The sequence below is a fragment of the Trichoderma aggressivum genome (genome assembly GCF_033847375.1).
Source record: "Trichoderma aggressivum f. europaeum strain CBS 100526 chromosome Unknown scaffold_005, whole genome shotgun sequence".
NCBI lineage: Eukaryota > Fungi > Ascomycota > Sordariomycetes > Hypocreales > Hypocreaceae > Trichoderma > Trichoderma aggressivum.
Window position 1 is genome coordinate 578775 of NW_026946371.1, and position 17265 is coordinate 596039.

General features: G+C 47.8%; 7 protein-coding genes across 7 annotated transcripts; 3 read left to right on the forward strand and 4 right to left on the reverse strand.

Annotated features, from left to right (window-relative positions):
- Window positions 1-3936: 3936 nt before the first annotated feature.
- Window positions 3937-6520, reverse strand: Triagg1_2086 (uncharacterized protein; the record flags this gene model as incomplete). Its single annotated transcript, XM_062896228.1, has 2 exons — window positions 3937-4558; window positions 4617-6520. 2 exons carry the CDS (start codon window positions 6518-6520, stop codon window positions 3937-3939), a joined length of 2526 nt encoding a protein of 841 aa, XP_062758942.1.
- A 942-nt stretch (window positions 6521-7462) lies between these two features.
- Window positions 7463-8941, forward strand: Triagg1_2087 (uncharacterized protein; the record flags this gene model as incomplete). Its single annotated transcript, XM_062896229.1, has 5 exons — window positions 7463-7567; window positions 7641-7682; window positions 7738-8143; window positions 8193-8859; window positions 8908-8941. The coding sequence occupies 5 exons, from the start codon at window positions 7463-7465 to the stop codon at window positions 8939-8941; spliced, it is 1254 nt and encodes a 417-aa protein (XP_062758943.1).
- An 825-nt stretch (window positions 8942-9766) lies between these two features.
- Window positions 9767-10921, reverse strand: Triagg1_2088 (uncharacterized protein; the record flags this gene model as incomplete). Its single annotated transcript, XM_062896230.1, has 1 exon — window positions 9767-10921. One exon carries the CDS (start codon window positions 10919-10921, stop codon window positions 9767-9769), a length of 1155 nt encoding a protein of 384 aa, XP_062758944.1.
- A 564-nt stretch (window positions 10922-11485) lies between these two features.
- Window positions 11486-12610, forward strand: Triagg1_2089 (uncharacterized protein; the record flags this gene model as incomplete). Its single annotated transcript, XM_062896231.1, has 2 exons — window positions 11486-11867; window positions 11964-12610. 2 exons carry the CDS (start codon window positions 11486-11488, stop codon window positions 12608-12610), a joined length of 1029 nt encoding a protein of 342 aa, XP_062758945.1.
- A 302-nt stretch (window positions 12611-12912) lies between these two features.
- Window positions 12913-13396, reverse strand: Triagg1_2090 (uncharacterized protein; the record flags this gene model as incomplete). Its single annotated transcript, XM_062896233.1, has 2 exons — window positions 12913-13306; window positions 13371-13396. 2 exons carry the CDS (start codon window positions 13394-13396, stop codon window positions 12913-12915), a joined length of 420 nt encoding a protein of 139 aa, XP_062758946.1.
- A 1109-nt stretch (window positions 13397-14505) lies between these two features.
- On the forward strand, window positions 14506-15528 carry Triagg1_2091 (uncharacterized protein; the record flags this gene model as incomplete). Its single annotated transcript, XM_062896234.1, has 1 exon — window positions 14506-15528. The coding sequence occupies one exon, from the start codon at window positions 14506-14508 to the stop codon at window positions 15526-15528; it is 1023 nt and encodes a 340-aa protein (XP_062758947.1).
- A 224-nt stretch (window positions 15529-15752) lies between these two features.
- Window positions 15753-17111, reverse strand: Triagg1_2092 (uncharacterized protein; the record flags this gene model as incomplete). The annotated part of the gene is made up of 1 exon (XM_062896235.1): window positions 15753-17111. One exon carries the CDS (start codon window positions 17109-17111, stop codon window positions 15753-15755), a length of 1359 nt encoding a protein of 452 aa, XP_062758948.1.
- Window positions 17112-17265: the final 154 nt, after the last annotated feature.

A 17265-nucleotide genomic window follows, 5' to 3' on the forward strand; every position in this document is an offset into this window, starting at 1 on the left:
ACTACTAGGTTAGTAGTCATGATATTGCACTCCCGACCCGAATTTCATCTCTAGCACGGAATGCATCCTATGCCATCCATTTTACCGCCATTGAAGTGAGCACAAATTAATTAAAGAGCCAGTTGTCTGTGTCACCGCTGCTACGTGGCATTCAACGGGCGGCCATATGTACACCTCAGCATCCCATTCGTCAAAGCTTGCAGTGCTCAATATCACAGCCTCGTTTCTTGGCAGCGGGGAAATTGATCCTGCCCAAATGTTCATGCTTTAATTCTGCAAACTGAGCTCCCACTTACTCATTTTTTCTTCTATTGATAATGCGATACGTTTCGTAAGGTGGACGAGAGCATATACATCTAGCGGAATATACGTACTTCCCTATACGTTGACCAAATTCTGGTCAACAGATGTCGTCGCTCGGCTGTGCGACGTTATGAGGCAAAGACACCAACTGCTGTCTAAATCTAGCCTAGGTACGTCGCTTCATGTATCAGCTCTTGGGCTGATGTAACGTGACATTGTATTCTCTGTTATACTCCGCGCTGCTATTTGATACATACAAATGAATTTCTTTTACTCTCATGCGAAAAAAAAATTGTAAACCTGACGACGTTGGGCTATGATTTGTGTCATCAACAACAATACCAGTTGCTAGAGATCATGAGGATAGCATATATTTGTGAGCGAGAATAGCGAAAAAACAATGCGTGTTCAATTGGATTGCCCTAGAGTGTCATACACATTCATCATTGTAATAATCTATTAATCATTAATCAACAAATGCCAGGAACTCTGTATTCAGGGCGTGAAGCTCCATTAGGATCTAGGCTAGAAAATATAGAAATGACTATTATCCTATCGTTAAATTGCTTCGGACTTCATGTTGTTAAAGCCTGAAGCTCGACTTTATATTCTAAAGAGCTCAATAAGTTCTTTGCTTTATTCTTCTGCCTCTGCAAGATCTTGATAGCCCAGTCGCCTCCCAAACTATTTCTAATCTTCGCCATCATCCTCCCAAAACAATCGGCCCCAGATATCTGGAGTCGATGGAGTTGCCATAGGTGGCACTTGGGTCTGAGGAGACTGTGAATGATAGAGAGGTGGTAATGATTGACCTGCGAAGGATGGTGATTGTTGGGGTTCTGGTGTTGTCGAAGGTCTGTTAGAGCGGCGGGTATTTATTCGATTTATAGTTGGCTCTTGATAAATCGTTGAGTTTGCAGTGGGCTGCGGTGAACTTGGTGGTATTAGACTTGTTTCGGGATGCGAATGTGTATTGGATGTTGCAGGATGGGAAGTTGCAGATTGAGGGGCAGCTGTAGTTTGAGGAGTTGTAGGTCGAACTGTTGTAGGTCGAACAGCTGTAGGTGTAAGGTCTGTAGGTGGAGGATCTGTAACTTGAGTATCTCTATGTCGATGATGTCTAGTCCGTGGAGCTGCAGACTGGGCTGGAGATGGTACAGGTTGAACCGTTGTAGGCCAAATAGTTGTAGGTCTAAGGTCTGTAGGTGGAGGATCTGTAAGTTGAGGATCTCTATGTCGATGATCTCTAATTTGAGGAGCGGCAGACTGGGCTGGGAATGGTACGGGTTGAGGTGTTGTAGGTTGAGGTGTTGTAGGTTGAGGTGTTGTAGGTTGAGGTGTTATAGGTTGAGGTGTTGTAGGTTGAGGTGTTGTAGGTTGAGGTGTTGTAGGTTGAGGTGTTGCAGAGCGAGGTGTTGTAGGTTGAGGTGTTGTAGGTTGAGGTGTTGCAGAGCGAGGTGTGGTAGAGCGAGGTGTTGTAGGTCTAGAAACTGTAGGTCTAGAAACTGTAGGTCTAGTAGCTGTAGGTCGAGGAGCTGTAGGTCGAGGAGCTGTAGGTCGAGGAGCCGTAGGTCGAGGAGTCACCGGGCGTGGTCCTAGAGACTGGCTTCTCCCCGGTTGAGACCGGCCCTGTCCACCAAAACAACACATGTTTATCAACCTGGAGATGCGCCGCCTTAAGCAACTGCTTATAAGTCCAGCTATACTCCTCGCTGCTGGTCAAGTTGATAGCTGAAAAAATTGCAGAAGACGGGAAAGCCATCCAAAATGACTAGAAACAGTAATCTGCATGAGCAATACTGTGATTTCTTAACTGCCAATCTTGACATTTAGGTCTGCAGTCCAGATAAAATACGAGCGAAATGTTCTATGTGGATGGAGGAGCCTAAAATGCTCCCTCTTCTCAGGAGCGGAGTTCCTCACGGTTGTTCTTCAAGCAATTAAAATACTCGAAAGCGAGACGGTACCAACCACATTTCTACCGTTTTAGCCGCCTACGTACGTGGCAGTCAATGAGAAGTCGGATCCAGGCAGCCCCGTCAGCTCCGGAATTGCCGCTGGCTGATATACAGGGTGTTCGGTCAGGCAGCCTCGTCTCTTGGCAGCGGAGAAACTGATATCTAGACCCAATCTTCGTATACTACCTGAGATGCCAAATGCTTCTATTTCTTCCGTCCAATGATTCCACGGGGTACTTAATCGGGTGAAAGAGGCCATATATGATCAGTTGAATGGGGCGCTCTTCTTGGTGCATCAACCGGTTGCCCTACTCAAATTGTCATTCAGCTATTAATATTCTAGGACGCGGATACCGACCCTTGAATATACGCGAATGTTCTACATGTTCGTGCGGTTGGTCACCTTGCATTGCATATCTCAGCTCGCCACTTGCAACCCCTGTCCTAAGTAATCATTGGGCGGTTCTGCAAATACAAATCAGGTTCCTGGTACTATCGCAGGTGGCTTCTCGGGATTGGAAGATTGGGTAGCAGCATATCGACACCCAATCAACCAATATTGATTTATCATTGCGATGGTAAAATTTTTCTGGTCAGCTGGAAGAAATGACACATTGCCTTGCATAGAAGATTGCATTGTGGCTGCGCCGCCACGGACTCATTGTTGCCTGGAGATGGGTTCAATGGACTCTACCGTTGCATCTACCGACACATCAGCAAAATAATGCTGGTGCTACTTTTACATTGAAATGCCATACGTTGATAGATGCAGGACTTATAGAAATTGCCCTCAGTGGTTCTCGCATCGGCTGCTATCGCAGCAACCGTGGTCTCCTAAAAATATATCAGCAATCGTACGACATTAGGTAAACGAAGAGAAGAGGCAGAGCGAGTGGTGGAATTTGAATCATTGGATAGCTTGGGAAATAAAAGACTACCTTCCGATATTCGGTATACATTCATTCTCGAGACGCGACATGTTTTTCGTAGTTGGTTTCCAAGAGCTGACATTGGGGAAGTTTATACTGGTTTATTATATACTATAGATCAATTGATCGAGGCGCATATGCTGAAATTTGTGACAAATGTTGATTTATGAGACGCGGTGTAAAAAACCGGTGGTCGCCCAGTTGGGCGGTATTGCACCCAGTTGAGGCCAGCAGAGCAATGGTTAATAATAACCAAGAATCGGTGACTAATTGGCCAAAAACTAGGCGAATTTCTTAAAACGTAGAAGACAATGGAAAGTGTGCATAGAATTTTTTATACAGCAATTCTGTTTATTCTCGAGGTCTGCTACCGGCTTAAATTGATGGTAAGACTGAAGACCGGAGGAAGGGCTATAGAATCAAGACGGAAGGCATCTCTCGCTTACTTAAAAGCACTTGTGAATGATACGGGAATTAACCAGCGTATTTTGCCATTAGAGCTCATCTTATACGTATCTGGCCATCATGAATAAATTCTTGCCGTTCTTTCATCATGTCTTTGCGCGTGTGATGGAGCTTAAGCGCTTGGCTGAGCTGCAGGCTATTTGACGACGTAATACATCAGCGACTCTACTCCGTACAGATAATATCTATACATCTGTTTATATCCCTTCTAATAGGCAGACTTCATAAGAGATATACCATCAAGCCGTCAGAACTTCTGAAGCATTTAGTTTAAGCTCCATCTAGACGTAGCCGTTAGCAGTCAACCACCCTTTCAACTTTTCGTGATCCCGCTGAAGATATCTTGCTCTACCCCGGATTCTATCCTTAGACACCTCTAACGCACGAGTAAAAGCAGTAGTGTCTTTATCACTAAAGAACCTCTCAATATCTGTCAATGTTGATGCATCAGTCAGTGTTTGAAGCACTGCGCCAACTATGCGGTCCAAAAGACTAGAATGCTTCCCAATCTTCGTCTCAATGCTTGTCCAATGGGTCTTCATCCAATTCCATTGCAAGAGGCGAGTTGTGGGATTGTCGGCGAGAGATGTCGCGAGAAATTGCATATCACCGGCAGGCACGACTTTTACCCTTGTAGAATTTGAAGGCGCTTCGAAAAGCATAGGCAATACATCTGATTCGACAAGTTTCAGATCTTCTGTGTGGCCAAGAGCCGTAAGACATATTTCCTTCCCGTCAATAGTACTCGTATTTTCCCATTCCTCGATGATGGAGGGAACAGTATCCACAGGATTTGTTTCCACAGCAATTCGGAAGACGATGGCCCGAAGATTTGCAGAGATGGGATCAGAGAGAGGATTAGTTCTATAAGCAGTAAACCGACGATTTGCTTCTGTGGAGATGCTATGAAGATGTTAGGACGAAGATTGATTAAGAAAAAGATGTAAAATTGAGGACTCACCTTGGATGCCCGCTAACACCAGCTGCGAGAAGCAATTGACTTCGCGTTAACGTTGTATTATAGTCTTCACCTGGCCGAGTATCCCATCCACACAGGCCGACATTCTTTTCAATTAGCTGAAGGATGAATCTATCCAATCCTTTTTTGATGGCATCGTCATGATAAAAGATGGAGCGAACAACGTGGACGGAGTCCAAAGCCTGTTTAATCACTCGGTAGTGCGTCTCGTTTCCAAATGCTTTCAATAAATCCAACATTGCTGCTGTATTGCTGAGACCTGCAAACGCCATATCCGCAGCTGAGCTGATGATGAAGATTTTATCCTCGGTGCTGAGCCGGTTTAACTGAGTAGCTATGATGGATGAGCGCTCGGGCGGATAGTTAACTTTATAAAATCCGATTGCATTGGCATTGATGATATAAAATTCCTTGTTGATGCTAAAAGTCTCTTGTTTTTGAGTCAGAGTTATGCTTGATGTGTTTTGCTTGTCAGAGACATCTTCGAGAGAAAGTGGAAGCCACCAGACGGTTGTATCATCTTCGGGTTTCACATCACCCGTTGAGAGAAACCTGGTTTGCTTCGCAGTGATTTGGTTCCCATTTTCTTCTATAGATACGACAGGGAAGCCCATATTTTGAATCCACGGCTGTACGAAATCTCTCACTTCCACCTTCGAAACCTCAGACAGTGCGTCCCATAAATTGTCTGTGACCGCATTACCATATGCATGTCGACTGAGGTATAGTGATATACCATCAAGGAACGTATCTAAGCCGATATGACTCGCAAGCATACGGATAATAGACGCGCCTTTGCGATAACTGATCAGATCGAAAAGCTGAGAAACAGCTGAAACATTTCCAACCTGAACGAGGATTGGATGCGAGGCACGAATAGAATCTGCCTCGAACGCTGACTGCATCCCTTCATTGACAAATCGGGTCCAAAATTCCCAGTCTGGATGGACGTGAGCAACGGCCAGCCAACCTGCCCAAGTAGCAAATCCCTCGTTGAGCCACAGATCATCCCACCAATCCATGGTGACCAAGTTGCCGAACCACTGATGAGCGAGCTCGTGAGCCACGACGTATGCGATGCGATCTCGGAATCTCTCTTCGGAGGTATGCTCATCAAACAAGGTTGCACTGACACGATATGTCACCAGACCCCAGTTTTCCATGGCACCGCTAGAAAACTCGTGTACTGCCAATATGTCTGACTTGGGAAGAGGGTAGTCAATGCCAAAGATTTCGCTGAAGTAGTCAATGAATTTGGTTGCGTGTTCCAAAGCCCATTGAGTTTGGTGCTTCAATCCCCGAGTTGTATAAACCCGAACAGGCAGCGGATGTCCAGAGTATAAGCGATCTGTGAATGCTTCGGCGTATTCAAAATCGCCAACTGCCCATGCTAGCAGATACGTACTCATAATGGGAGAGCGTTCAAAAGTAACAAGCACTCGGTTTTGTTTATCGACCACAGGGGTGATCTTCTTGACAGGCATATTGCTTAGTGCAACTTGATCTTCGGGTATTTCAAAAGCCAGATCAAAAGTGGACTTTAGGTTCGGCTCATCGAAGCAGGGTAAAGCCATTCGAGCATACCCAGGCTCAAAGAAGGTGCTGAGCATATAGTGACAGGCATCGGAGGCGAGGGTGGAAGCAGCGGCAGCAGGAGTAGCAGGTATGTATTTTGACCGATAGAAGCCCGTCATGTCATGACGAATCTTTCCAGTAAAGCTCAACGATAATTTTGATAGTGTGGCTATAGGTGCTTCTTCTCTGAAGACTATCGTTGCTTGTTGTGTTTGATCATCTTGTGTAATCGATATAGCTTCGGAGATTGTAGAGTCGCAGGATAGCGTTGCTTGGTCGATGTCGAGATCCAAGGCATTGAGTACCACCATGGTTGTGGGTAAAGAGAATTGGCCGTGGATTCTGTTCTTTTTGTTAGCATTCAAATGTTTTCTTAAATTAATACATCGAAGACTGCAACCATGCTGTCTTCTGCTTAACGCTGAGACTGGAAACCTTACTCTACAAATCCAGTATAAGTCCATGTGTTGTAGTCTAAATTGGTAATAGCGAGAGAATAATGAGAAGGCTTGAGAGAGGCAGGCAAAATATCTCGATAAGCCATAGTTTAGAGGTTAATAGATTGGGATGATGATGGCAAAGATGGTCAGCTGTTTTTTGCAGCAAATTTGGTAAATGGAAGTTTCAGTAGTCGAGCTCAATGGGAAAACCAACTGCCTAGATTAACGGGAAAAAAAAGTATTCTCTCCTAATTTATATCTAAGGAGTCATTGTCTAGTAACTACATTGACTATACAGTCTCTACTCGCAATTCGTGAGTTCATCATTGATTCGCATCTACATGAATCCAAGTTCGAGCCGAAGCCGAAGCCGGAGCCGGAGCCGAAATTCGTATCGACACCTTGATAGACATCTAATGTGAATGTCGTACCCCCGAATTGCGCCCTCTGACTACTATCATTTACGCCCTCTTCATACACATGCGCATATTTGAGCAGAAATTCTGCCTCATAACTGGTTCGCTCAAGATGAAAACGATGTCATGATACAAAAAGCCATCACGTTTTTGTTATGACTCGAACTTTGTCATATTTAGTTTCGGCTTGACGGCGGACAGACTTGGTGAATTCACACGAAACTATTGCTATAATACTCAAAACTGTGAATTACAGAAGTCGTGATAAGAGAGCTAGGTCGGCGAAATTGCCTCAGGGAAATTGTAATGCTATTCTTCGCGAAAGATGAAATATTTAAGACAGCCGCAAGGAGCGCTCATCTCTGATCCCCATGGGTTCCCAATTTAATCTTATACAATGCTGTCTAAAAGAATCTCTCGAACATCTGACGATCTCGATGCACCTTGGAGACATACTCCTCGGTTCCAGAAGTATGATCCAGTAGCGAACCCGGATGGAGTTGTATCTTTTGCAACTGCAGAAAACGCAAGTCTTTCAATCAACAATGACTACGCAAGGCTAATACTCGCATCAGGCTCTCGTTACGAAGGAGCTCGAGCAATTTGCAAACTCTGGTGTAAGTATAAGACACTTCATTACGTCTAACAACACATTGTACTAAATAAACATAGAATATACACATCCCAGGAGCTGCTTTTATGTATGGATACAGTACGGCGGGCGGACAACGTTTCCCCAAAGCTCTAGCAGCACACCTCAATGAGTATTTCCATCCATATAAGCCGCTGACTGGGGATGATATCTTGGCAACCGGGACAGCAACAGCGCTTCATGAAATTCTAGCTTTCAGCTTCGGCGATCCTGGCGATGGAGTTCTCATCAGTCGGCCATGTTATGGACGATTTGAGCTCGATTTTGGCAACAAAGCAGAGATGCCCGTGGTCTGGGCTGATTCTAATGCGGAAAGTTCCTTCAACCCAGAGGTTGTAACGTACCTTGGGGAGAAGCTGCTTCAATCAAACGCAGCTGGAACCAAAATCAAGGCCCTCCTTATAGTGAATCCGCATAATCCTCTTGGTACATCGCTCCAACACAAGGAGAAAGTTTAAGAGCTGACATTAAGTAGGACGCTGTTATCCAAGAGAAACCCTTGTTTCTTTAATGGCGTTTTGTCAGAAGCACCGCATACACTTCATCAGCGACGAGGTTTATGCTTCCACTGTATTTGACTCAGGAGAGCCCGACACTTATCCCTTTACATCCGTGCTTTCCATTGATCCAACGGGAATTATTAATGAAGATCTTGTTCACGTTGAATATGGCATGGCCAAAGATTTTGGTTCCGCCGGCCTACGTGTAGGCGCACTGATTACCCGCAACGCTGCCCTCCAGAAGGGATTTCAAAGCGTTATTCGCTTCCACAGTCCCTCTGGGATGTCGGTCACCGTGGCAAGCGCTATGCTTGAAGATAGAGAGTGGTGCAGAAAGTTTCTAGAAACGGCACAGAGCCGTATTTCTGGGGCTTTCAGACTAGTCACGACTGAGCTGTCTAATATCGGCGTTGAATATCTCCGTGGCACGAATGCTGGTCTCTTCCTTTGGATTGACTTGTCTTCTTATCTTCCACCAGAGAGTTCCGGCCTGTCTAAATCTGAAAGAGAGTTCTCTCTGGCTCAGAAACTGCTGGATGGCGGAGTTTTCCTTCATCCTGGTGAGGAGCATGCTCTTGAGGCTGGCTGGTTTAGGCTAGTCTATACACATGACCCTCGCATAGTCTGTGAAGGGATTAAACGGTATGTTATCTCACTATCATCGTTATTAAGCCACTCTGACAAGTGAAGGATCCATTCTGTTCTTGAGAAACTCTCATGGTAGTCTTGGAGCTGGTGTCTGGTGGATTGTATAATTGCTTGTCGGAGGAGTCAAAGTTATTTTTGGCCATGACCATCCTGGGGTCGGCAATTTTCTCATTCTTCGCTAGCTCCTTTCTGTTATAGGCGCTCGTATCATTTGGTTTTAGGATAGCACATCTGTTGGTATGAGTCAAGATAATGGGAGGGTTGAAGTGATTCAATGCCACAACAATAGCCATTACACGCAGTCTTCCCGCCCCCATGAGCAGGCTCTGCTTTCTTCATCTTCTTAATAAGGCTCAATCCATGTCTTTACTACGAATGCAGAGAGTTTTGCATTTCTGAGACGGGAATGGCATACTTGTGTTTTAGCGCTGTATCCAAGTCAATCCTGGCAACGGACCATCAGGAGGTGCTTTTAAATAAGCGATTCGGAGTGTGCCAAAATCGACAACTATTACGGAACAAATATTATTCAGCATGTTATTTCATCATGGAAGTGATTAGGAATCGTGTCACTGGGCCTAAGCCTTTTGTATATAATGCACCTTGCCACCTTCAAACTAACTCCAAATCGCGAAAGGGGCTCCAAGCGGCCGCTTATTTCCGATCGTAGATCTCTATTCTGCGTTTTGTTTGAACAGTAGACTAGTAGAGTAGGGATTAAGCCAGCGTGCTGAGAAAATCGAAATGAAGTAGGGTGGTTTTAGAATCTGAGCTCAAAATTATTCGCAAAGGAAGCAGTATTGCTGGCAGACATGGTTGTTCACAATATGTATTCTGTTCAACCATCATATATAGTCCTATAGACAGCGCTATAAAACTGCTACCAAGCGCTCATTCACACTTAGTATGAGAACGTTTCGCCTACAAGCTCTTCGCTCTTTGCCCAAAGCTTGTTCCCCTCGCTCCAGCTCGTGTACCAAATCTTGGCATTGTCATAAACCTGGCAATCGCTCAGATACACACCCCTGCCCTCCCATTCTCCATCCTCGCCCTTGAGCTCTGGGCCGGTCTTTGCAAGATCCGCATCACTTGCAATGGGCCTCTTTGCCGGCAGCGTCAATGCAGGGTCCACCGCAGCTACCAGAGATGTGCTGGCGCCCTCGCCTTGGTCCTTGAAGACCATGCCCTTCTTTTTAAGCGATTCGATGCTCGCATTGTACTCCTCTGCGGGAATCTCTCGACCAAGCTCCGTAATGATTGAACCGGGATGCACAGAGAAACTCAATATGCCGTACTTTTCGTACAGACGCTCGTTGATACCCAAGCTGAACAGGACGTTGGCAGCCTTGGACTGTCCATATGCACCCATAGAGACATAGCTGTCAGCCTTGACAGTTTCCACATCAACAGGCCAGAGGCGAGTAAGCCCAACGTAATCAGGCTGTTCAGGTAGCGGCAATGACCCGTTTGTCTTTTCCCAGTTGATGTCACTCCAGCGAATGGGGCTGTAGTTGGCGCCCATAGAGGAAACGTTGACGACACGAGTGGCCCCCTTTACGGCACCTGGTTTCTGAGCAGCCGCAATCAGCTTGGGAATAATCAAGCTCGTAAAGAGAAAGTGCCCAACATGGTTGGTCGCGAAATGTCGCTCTATGCCGTCCTCGTTGAGCTGGCGGTTGGGCACGTTCATGATACCCGCGTTGTTGACCAGGATGTCAATGGCCGGTACATCAGTCCATCCGTTTAGCGTAGAAGCGGCCGCTCTGGCACCCTTTTGCGAGTTTAGATCAAGCTCAAGCACACGGTACTTTGTCTTTGGATATTTTTCGGCCAGGACGTCGGCACATTCCTGCAGCTTGGCGGGGGTTCGACCGGCTAAGATGATGAGTTCGGCGGTTTGGGATGCAAATGCTTCGGCGGTAGCGAAGCCGAGACCCTTGAGGTTAACACCCGTGATCAGAATAGTCTTTCCTGAGATGGCAGATGGAAAGGCTGCTGCAACGGTTAGGGCCGTTGTGCGGGCTCCAAACTCCGGGTGTGTTGCTGCTGAAGGCATTTTGTCGGTATTGACTCTGGATTTTTTTTTTTTTGCTTTACTTTCTGTTATCTAACAGATTAATAGCCAGCTATATAATTCTATTTCCCAAACAAAAACTCGAAGAATTCCAACGCTTTATGTTGGGGAGTACCGTCTTCTTCGTTATGAAGAAACGGTCTAATGGCCGATAAGTCCATTTCCCACGGCCCCGCTTCCGGCCGACGATGCTAGCTCCCACGGGCCGGCGGCCGTTTCTGCTCTCTCCTATTAAATCTGCCTTTGAATTGAGTCCAGATCGTCATAGACCACTGAACGGTAATTCCGTGAACCCCGTGGTTGGAAATTGCACGTCGAACTGTACCAGATTCGGTATGGTGAAAGATTCGCCGGAAGCACACTCCTAGCGAAGAATATATATCAAGAGGCTAAAGTGCTTAACGTTGATGAAATGCTTGATGTCTCTTGATCTGGTCTCTGGAAGATAGATCATATAAGAGTATCATAAAATCTGTGCGACTGAGCATCTCTCTCTATTCACTGGCAACCGGTTACTCAACATCGCTCAGAACCACAAACTCCACCATGTCTATCATCGCACCGTACGCCAAAGAGCACCGGGATACGAACGGTCCCGGAGATGCGCGCCCTACCGCCCTCAAGATCGTGCGTGACCAATCTTTGGACGGAAAGCTCGGCGGCAAGGTCATCCTCGTCACAGGGGGCACCTCTGGCATTGGATTCGAGACCGTGCGAGCGCTGCATGCAACCGGGGCGGACATTTACTTCACTGGCCGTGATCCTAAAAAGGGTAAAGAAGCGGAAGCAGAACTGCGGAGCAACAGCAAACCGGGGAAGCTGGAGTATGTGGAAATGGGTTTGGATTCTCTCCGGAGTATACGGGCTTTTGCTGCTGATTTCCTCAAACGGACGGAGGGGAGGCTCAACATATTGATCTGCAATGCTGGTGAGTTGTGAGCCCGATTGCACCTGGAGATTTCCCTTGACGTTGCCCTTATATCTGTCTCGCATTCCTTTCATCTAACTGACCTTGTTGTGTAAGGTATCCGCGGATATCCCAAGGGAAAGACTGAAGATGGGTTTGAGCTGCACTTTGGAACCAACCACTTGGGACATTTTGCCCTTTTTCAAGCTCTCAAAGATGCCTTAGTCGCATCAAGCACGCCATCGTTTCATTCTCGTGTTGTATGTCTATCAGCGTCAGGCCACCGCCAATCAGGTATCCGTTTCGATGACATCAATTTCGACCGCGAAGAAGAGTATCAGCCTCTACTCGCATACGCGCAATCCAAGACGGCCAACATATACATGGCTCTAGAAATCGAGAGACGCTATGGTGCCAGCGGAGTGCATGGACTGGCAGTTCATCCGGGAGGTATCAGCGGCACGAGACTCAACCGAATGACGCCGGAATCGCAACTCAACGCCCAAGCCGCCGATCCGGTGATCTCAAGAAGGATGAAGAATGCGGAACAAGGCGCCGCAACAACAGTGTGGGCGGCTATTTCTCACGATTGGGACGAGAACGGAGGATTATTTCTGGAGGATTGCCAGCAGAGCGAGCTGTGGAATGGCGACATGACGGTTCTGGCACCTGGACATGCAGCGCACATTCACGATCAGGAGGGCGCTTCAAAGTTGTGGGATGTAAGCTTGGAGATGATTGGGTTAGCCATGTCCAACCAATGACGTATGTACATGCAAGTTAATTAAGATCTGAGAGCTTGGATCTAAAAATCTAGCCAAGTTGATATATAAGGAATATGTCATCAAGAGTTGCGGCGTAGAGGTGGACCCCGTTCCGTATTGCCCCGGTCTATTTCGGAGATAAACTTGCAGTCTCACTGTGAAAGAACGCTTCAACAACATCCACGGAGTAGTTCATGCGTGACAAGTGGAGCAACGGGATTACGGTTATACAGCCAGAAGCGAAAGTATATTGAGCTGTCAGTTGACTTGGCCATCTATTCCCGACAATCACCGCTGCCGATCTAGATGGTGACGTTGAAAACCGAGCCAACGTAGTGAGGAGGGAACTCGCTGCTAAAGAGCGGCAGACGCGAAAAGATCTCTTCACCATGAGCAGCAAATGCCTCGTTAAACTGCTCAGCGTTGCTAAAGTACAAGTATGTAACTACGCTGTATGGGGCATCGAGCCCTAGAGTGGTGATGGTATATCCCTTCATGCCAAAGGGCTCCCAAAGAGAGTAGATCCATGGCATCTGCTGCTGGCTGTAGTAGTCCATGTTAAAGGTCGAATCGTAGGTTTCGTTGTGAATCTGGGGGTAGACGACCATGGAGAACCAGTCGCCGACATTGCCAATGGCAGAAGATGTGTCTTGGGCCTTGGCGGGTTGCGAGAAGAGTGAAGCAGTGGCGCAAAGACTAGATGTTTCGTTGTTAGCCCCCATGTAGCTGGTTTTCGGTATCTCTGTGGGTTTGAACTTACAGAGAGGCCACCGTCTGGAACTGCATTGTGAATTTTTGGCTGAAGTGTTTGTCGAGATTGAGCGCTCAAGTTCTTTTGCAGAAGTTGTGCAAGTTTTAATGGTATACCAAGGAGATGGTTGATTGCTCTGCTGGTGAATCCTGTGATGGTTTCATCTCTTGACTTTAAAGCGACATCAAGCGTCCTTTTATGTCCGTTCTATCTTCTCTGTTTTGGCAATTCCCATATTCGCATTCATAAGCACGCGACATCCACGTAATCTATAACCCATCTTGTGGATGATCATTCATCTTGGCTCTCTCTCAACCATCCAAATAGGAAGCTCTACAATTCATCGTGCAAACATCATGACGCCCCCCTGTAACATGCATCTCGAAACCCAGTGACAACACGGGAAATCTTACAGCGCATGCACTTTTTATGTTGCATTCGCAAAACTTACTTCAAGAACAAGTTAGACTTGAACGCAGCTCCTTCAATTGACCCCCAAACAGAGTTAAAGACGCTGTCTTGCATCGGCGTTAAACCGCGTCGTCTAACCACATCTCTCCCCTCATTCAAACCTCTCTTTGGGCATCAACTCTATCTGACCACCATCTCTACTTTTATTCCCGTACTTTATTTTAAATCTTTCGGAATGATATCCTTATTGAATGCACCTCCTTCCAGGTTAGGATTCAGTTTGTCTTTCTTCACCCGGCGTCTGACATCACCCGGACTTGCTGACTGGACAGAATCGGCTTTAAAGTCAAGCTTATCGCCTAGCTTCGCCCACCGACAGCTGCAGTCACCGAAAGCTACACCAAGGCCGTGCTTTCAATCGGAGAAGCTGAAGGTTTGTATGTAGGCGATATGTTGAAGCGGCTCCAGCCGAATCGGATATGAGGGACTGTTGTCTCCACGATGGAGTCAGTTCAATGTGTATATTAAGTGGTCGTTTGCTCTTCACTTTCCGAGTTGCAATCAGACAACAATCACAACAATCACAACAACCACAACAATCACAACAATCACAACAACCACAACAATCACACAACCTCTACTCAACTACTCAACTCAAGACAGTTTCACCACAACTCAATCCTTGCTCAAGTTCCTAAAATAGATCATAATTCCACACACACCAACAGACACAATGTCGGCCCCATCTGCACAGACCTTGATCGTCACCGGCGCCAATGGCTTCGTCGCCCTTCACATCATCAAGCAAGCCCTGGACCGCGGCTACAACGTCCGAGGAACCGTCCGATCAGTTAGTTCAGCAGGAAAAGTCCGCTCCATCTTCGCCGACTACGGTGACAAGTTCACAGTCGCCATTGTCCCCGAACTGAACAAAAAGGAGCTCTACGAGCCCGCCTTTGTTGGCACTTCTAAGCCTGTCACTGGCGTTATCAATGTTGCTGCTCCCTTCTCCCTGAAAGTCGACGACCCTGTTACTCAATTGCTGGACCCAGCTGTTGAGTGCGCTATCAGCATGCTTGAAGCAACTCGTCAATATGGATCTGCCGTCCGTCGCGTCATCAACACTTCCTCCTTTGCCTGCATTCTCGACCTCGGCCAAGGCTACCGTCCTGGATACACATACTCCGAGAAGGACTGGAACCCAATGACACATGCCGAGGCCGCCAAAGCCGACAATGCCACCGCCTACTGCGCTTCCAAAGCTCTCGCCGAAAAGGCCATGTGGAACTGGGTTGAAGCCGAGAAGCCCTCGTTCTCATTGACTTCCATCAACCCTCCTTGGATCTTCGGTCCTCACATTAGCCCCATCACTGATCTTCACCACCTCAACGAATCTTCCGAGGCACTGTGGCATCTCGTTGGCGCAAAGGAAGTCCCTCCAGTTGACTTTGCTGGCTTTGCTGATGTTCGCCTCGTTGCTACCGCCCATCTTAATGCCTTTGAGCGCCCTGAGGCTGCCGGCGAGCGCTTCATCTGCGGCCAGCACTTTGACTACCAGAGTGCGGTAGATACTCTGCGGGAAGTTCTGCCAGAGCTGCAAAGTCGTCTTCCGCTGGGAACGCCCGGTGCGGGTAAGACGCAGGCCGTCTACCAGCTTGACGGAAGCAAGGCGGAACGTCTTTTGGGAATCAAGTACATTCCCTTGGAGGTTACCATGAAGGATTCGTTTGCACAGTTTTTGCAAGCAGAGGCATAAAAGATGACTTGATCAAGCATAGACACATAATTAGACAGAAAAGCGCTGGGTTTGACGGAGGAATCGGCTCCTTCTTATATCGTTAATACAAAATATTGAATATGTTAATATCTATGTGTAACAATGGGGCAGAGTGATCTATCACCTACTAATCTATCCAAGGGAGATGTATATATACTCCAGTACAAAACATTACAAGCATGATGGATGCTCGAAATTGCCTTCTAATGCAGCAAAATATCGTATCCATCACTGGTGATGCGCACTTCTTCCATGCCGAACCCATACTTTCGTCGTATGAGCTCAAAGATGATCAGGCCGGCACTTGTGCTCGGTACCTGCCGGATGGTATTCCACCAGAATCCTCGATACAGCCACTTGCCCAGCTTCAGGCCTTCTGCCGATGCCTCAGCTTTGCACACCGCCAACGTCTCTTGGTATGCATGATAGTACGCCCGAAGCATCCTGAACCGTCGTTGAGGTTGGTCGGGGTTGGCGGCCCGAGAAGCGCGTAGGCGGGCGGCTTTGTCGTCTAACTCTTCCAGATGGTCCCAGTGCTTGACTTGGAAATGAGTGAGAGGATGGAGAAGAAGCTGCTGGGCAAAGGAGGCGCTGATGCCCGCACCAAGCAGAAACATGGGCTCTATTGCGTAATGTGGTCGAATGAGCTGAATACCCTCTTCTTTGGGTCGATCGGCGGGACGTTTCGTCGCGAGAAGATCTATAATTTCCTCTTCTAGACCCCCGTAGTACCATGCCACAAAGCGGTAATACGATTGTGCCTTGATGTACTCGAACGTGCTGAAAAAGATTGCGCATCCCACGCTGTCTTTTAAGAAAGAAACCCCCCATCCCGCAAAGATGCCTCGCAGCCCGATTTCCCTGAGTTTCTCGGCACTAAACGTCCACATGCTTCGAGGCCGCCCGCTGCCGTCGTTGGGCATCATATCACGATGGTCATAACGCGCCTGCAGTGCGTCCAACGGTGCCGCAATAACGCTCTGCAGTCCACCTGCGAGAAATCCAGCCATGAAGGTAGCCTGGGGAGGCGGTGGAGGATAAACTCTCTTGGTGGCCTTGGAGCTCTCCTCATGCAGACGGCCTAGGATCTGCAGATACCCCGTATACAGCACAGCGTTGACGCCAATGTTGGCAATCAGCGGCGGCATGATTTGGTGCGGCACGATGCCCCAGCCCTCGTGCCGGATCGCCGACGTCAAAACGCCGGGCGTCGTGCTTCGCATCCATAGCCATGTCTGTCGGAGAGCCGCAACCAGCCTCGACGGCGACGCATCTTCCGCAACAGCCTGCATCAGCTTCTTCGTCTGCCGCTGGTGAATCGTCCGGGCATAAGCCAGATAGTCGACTCGGGTGCGGAAGAAGGATTTCGCAGGGGCACGGAAGTAAAAGGCAACGACCTGCGCACTGAGAGCCCGCACTCCGGCCGCCGAAGCTGCTGTTGCGGCATTGTTTCGAGGATGGCGATCGGGCAGCTCAACTCCAGGCGGAAGAACAGGGAGGACGCCGGTGGTTGAGTCGGGGAGAGGGGCCAGGATGGGAGCTTCAGAGCGGCCGGAGATCATGGCTCTTGCGGCTCGTTCGGCTCATCGTGGGAGAGTTTCGGTCGGGTTTAGGAGATGCGCAGCGAGGGCATGAGAGAGCTTGTGAAGAGAGGAAGCCGGAGTTGGGCTTGAGGGAACGGAAAGTCTGTAGGCTATCGTCGGATTCCGCTTACTA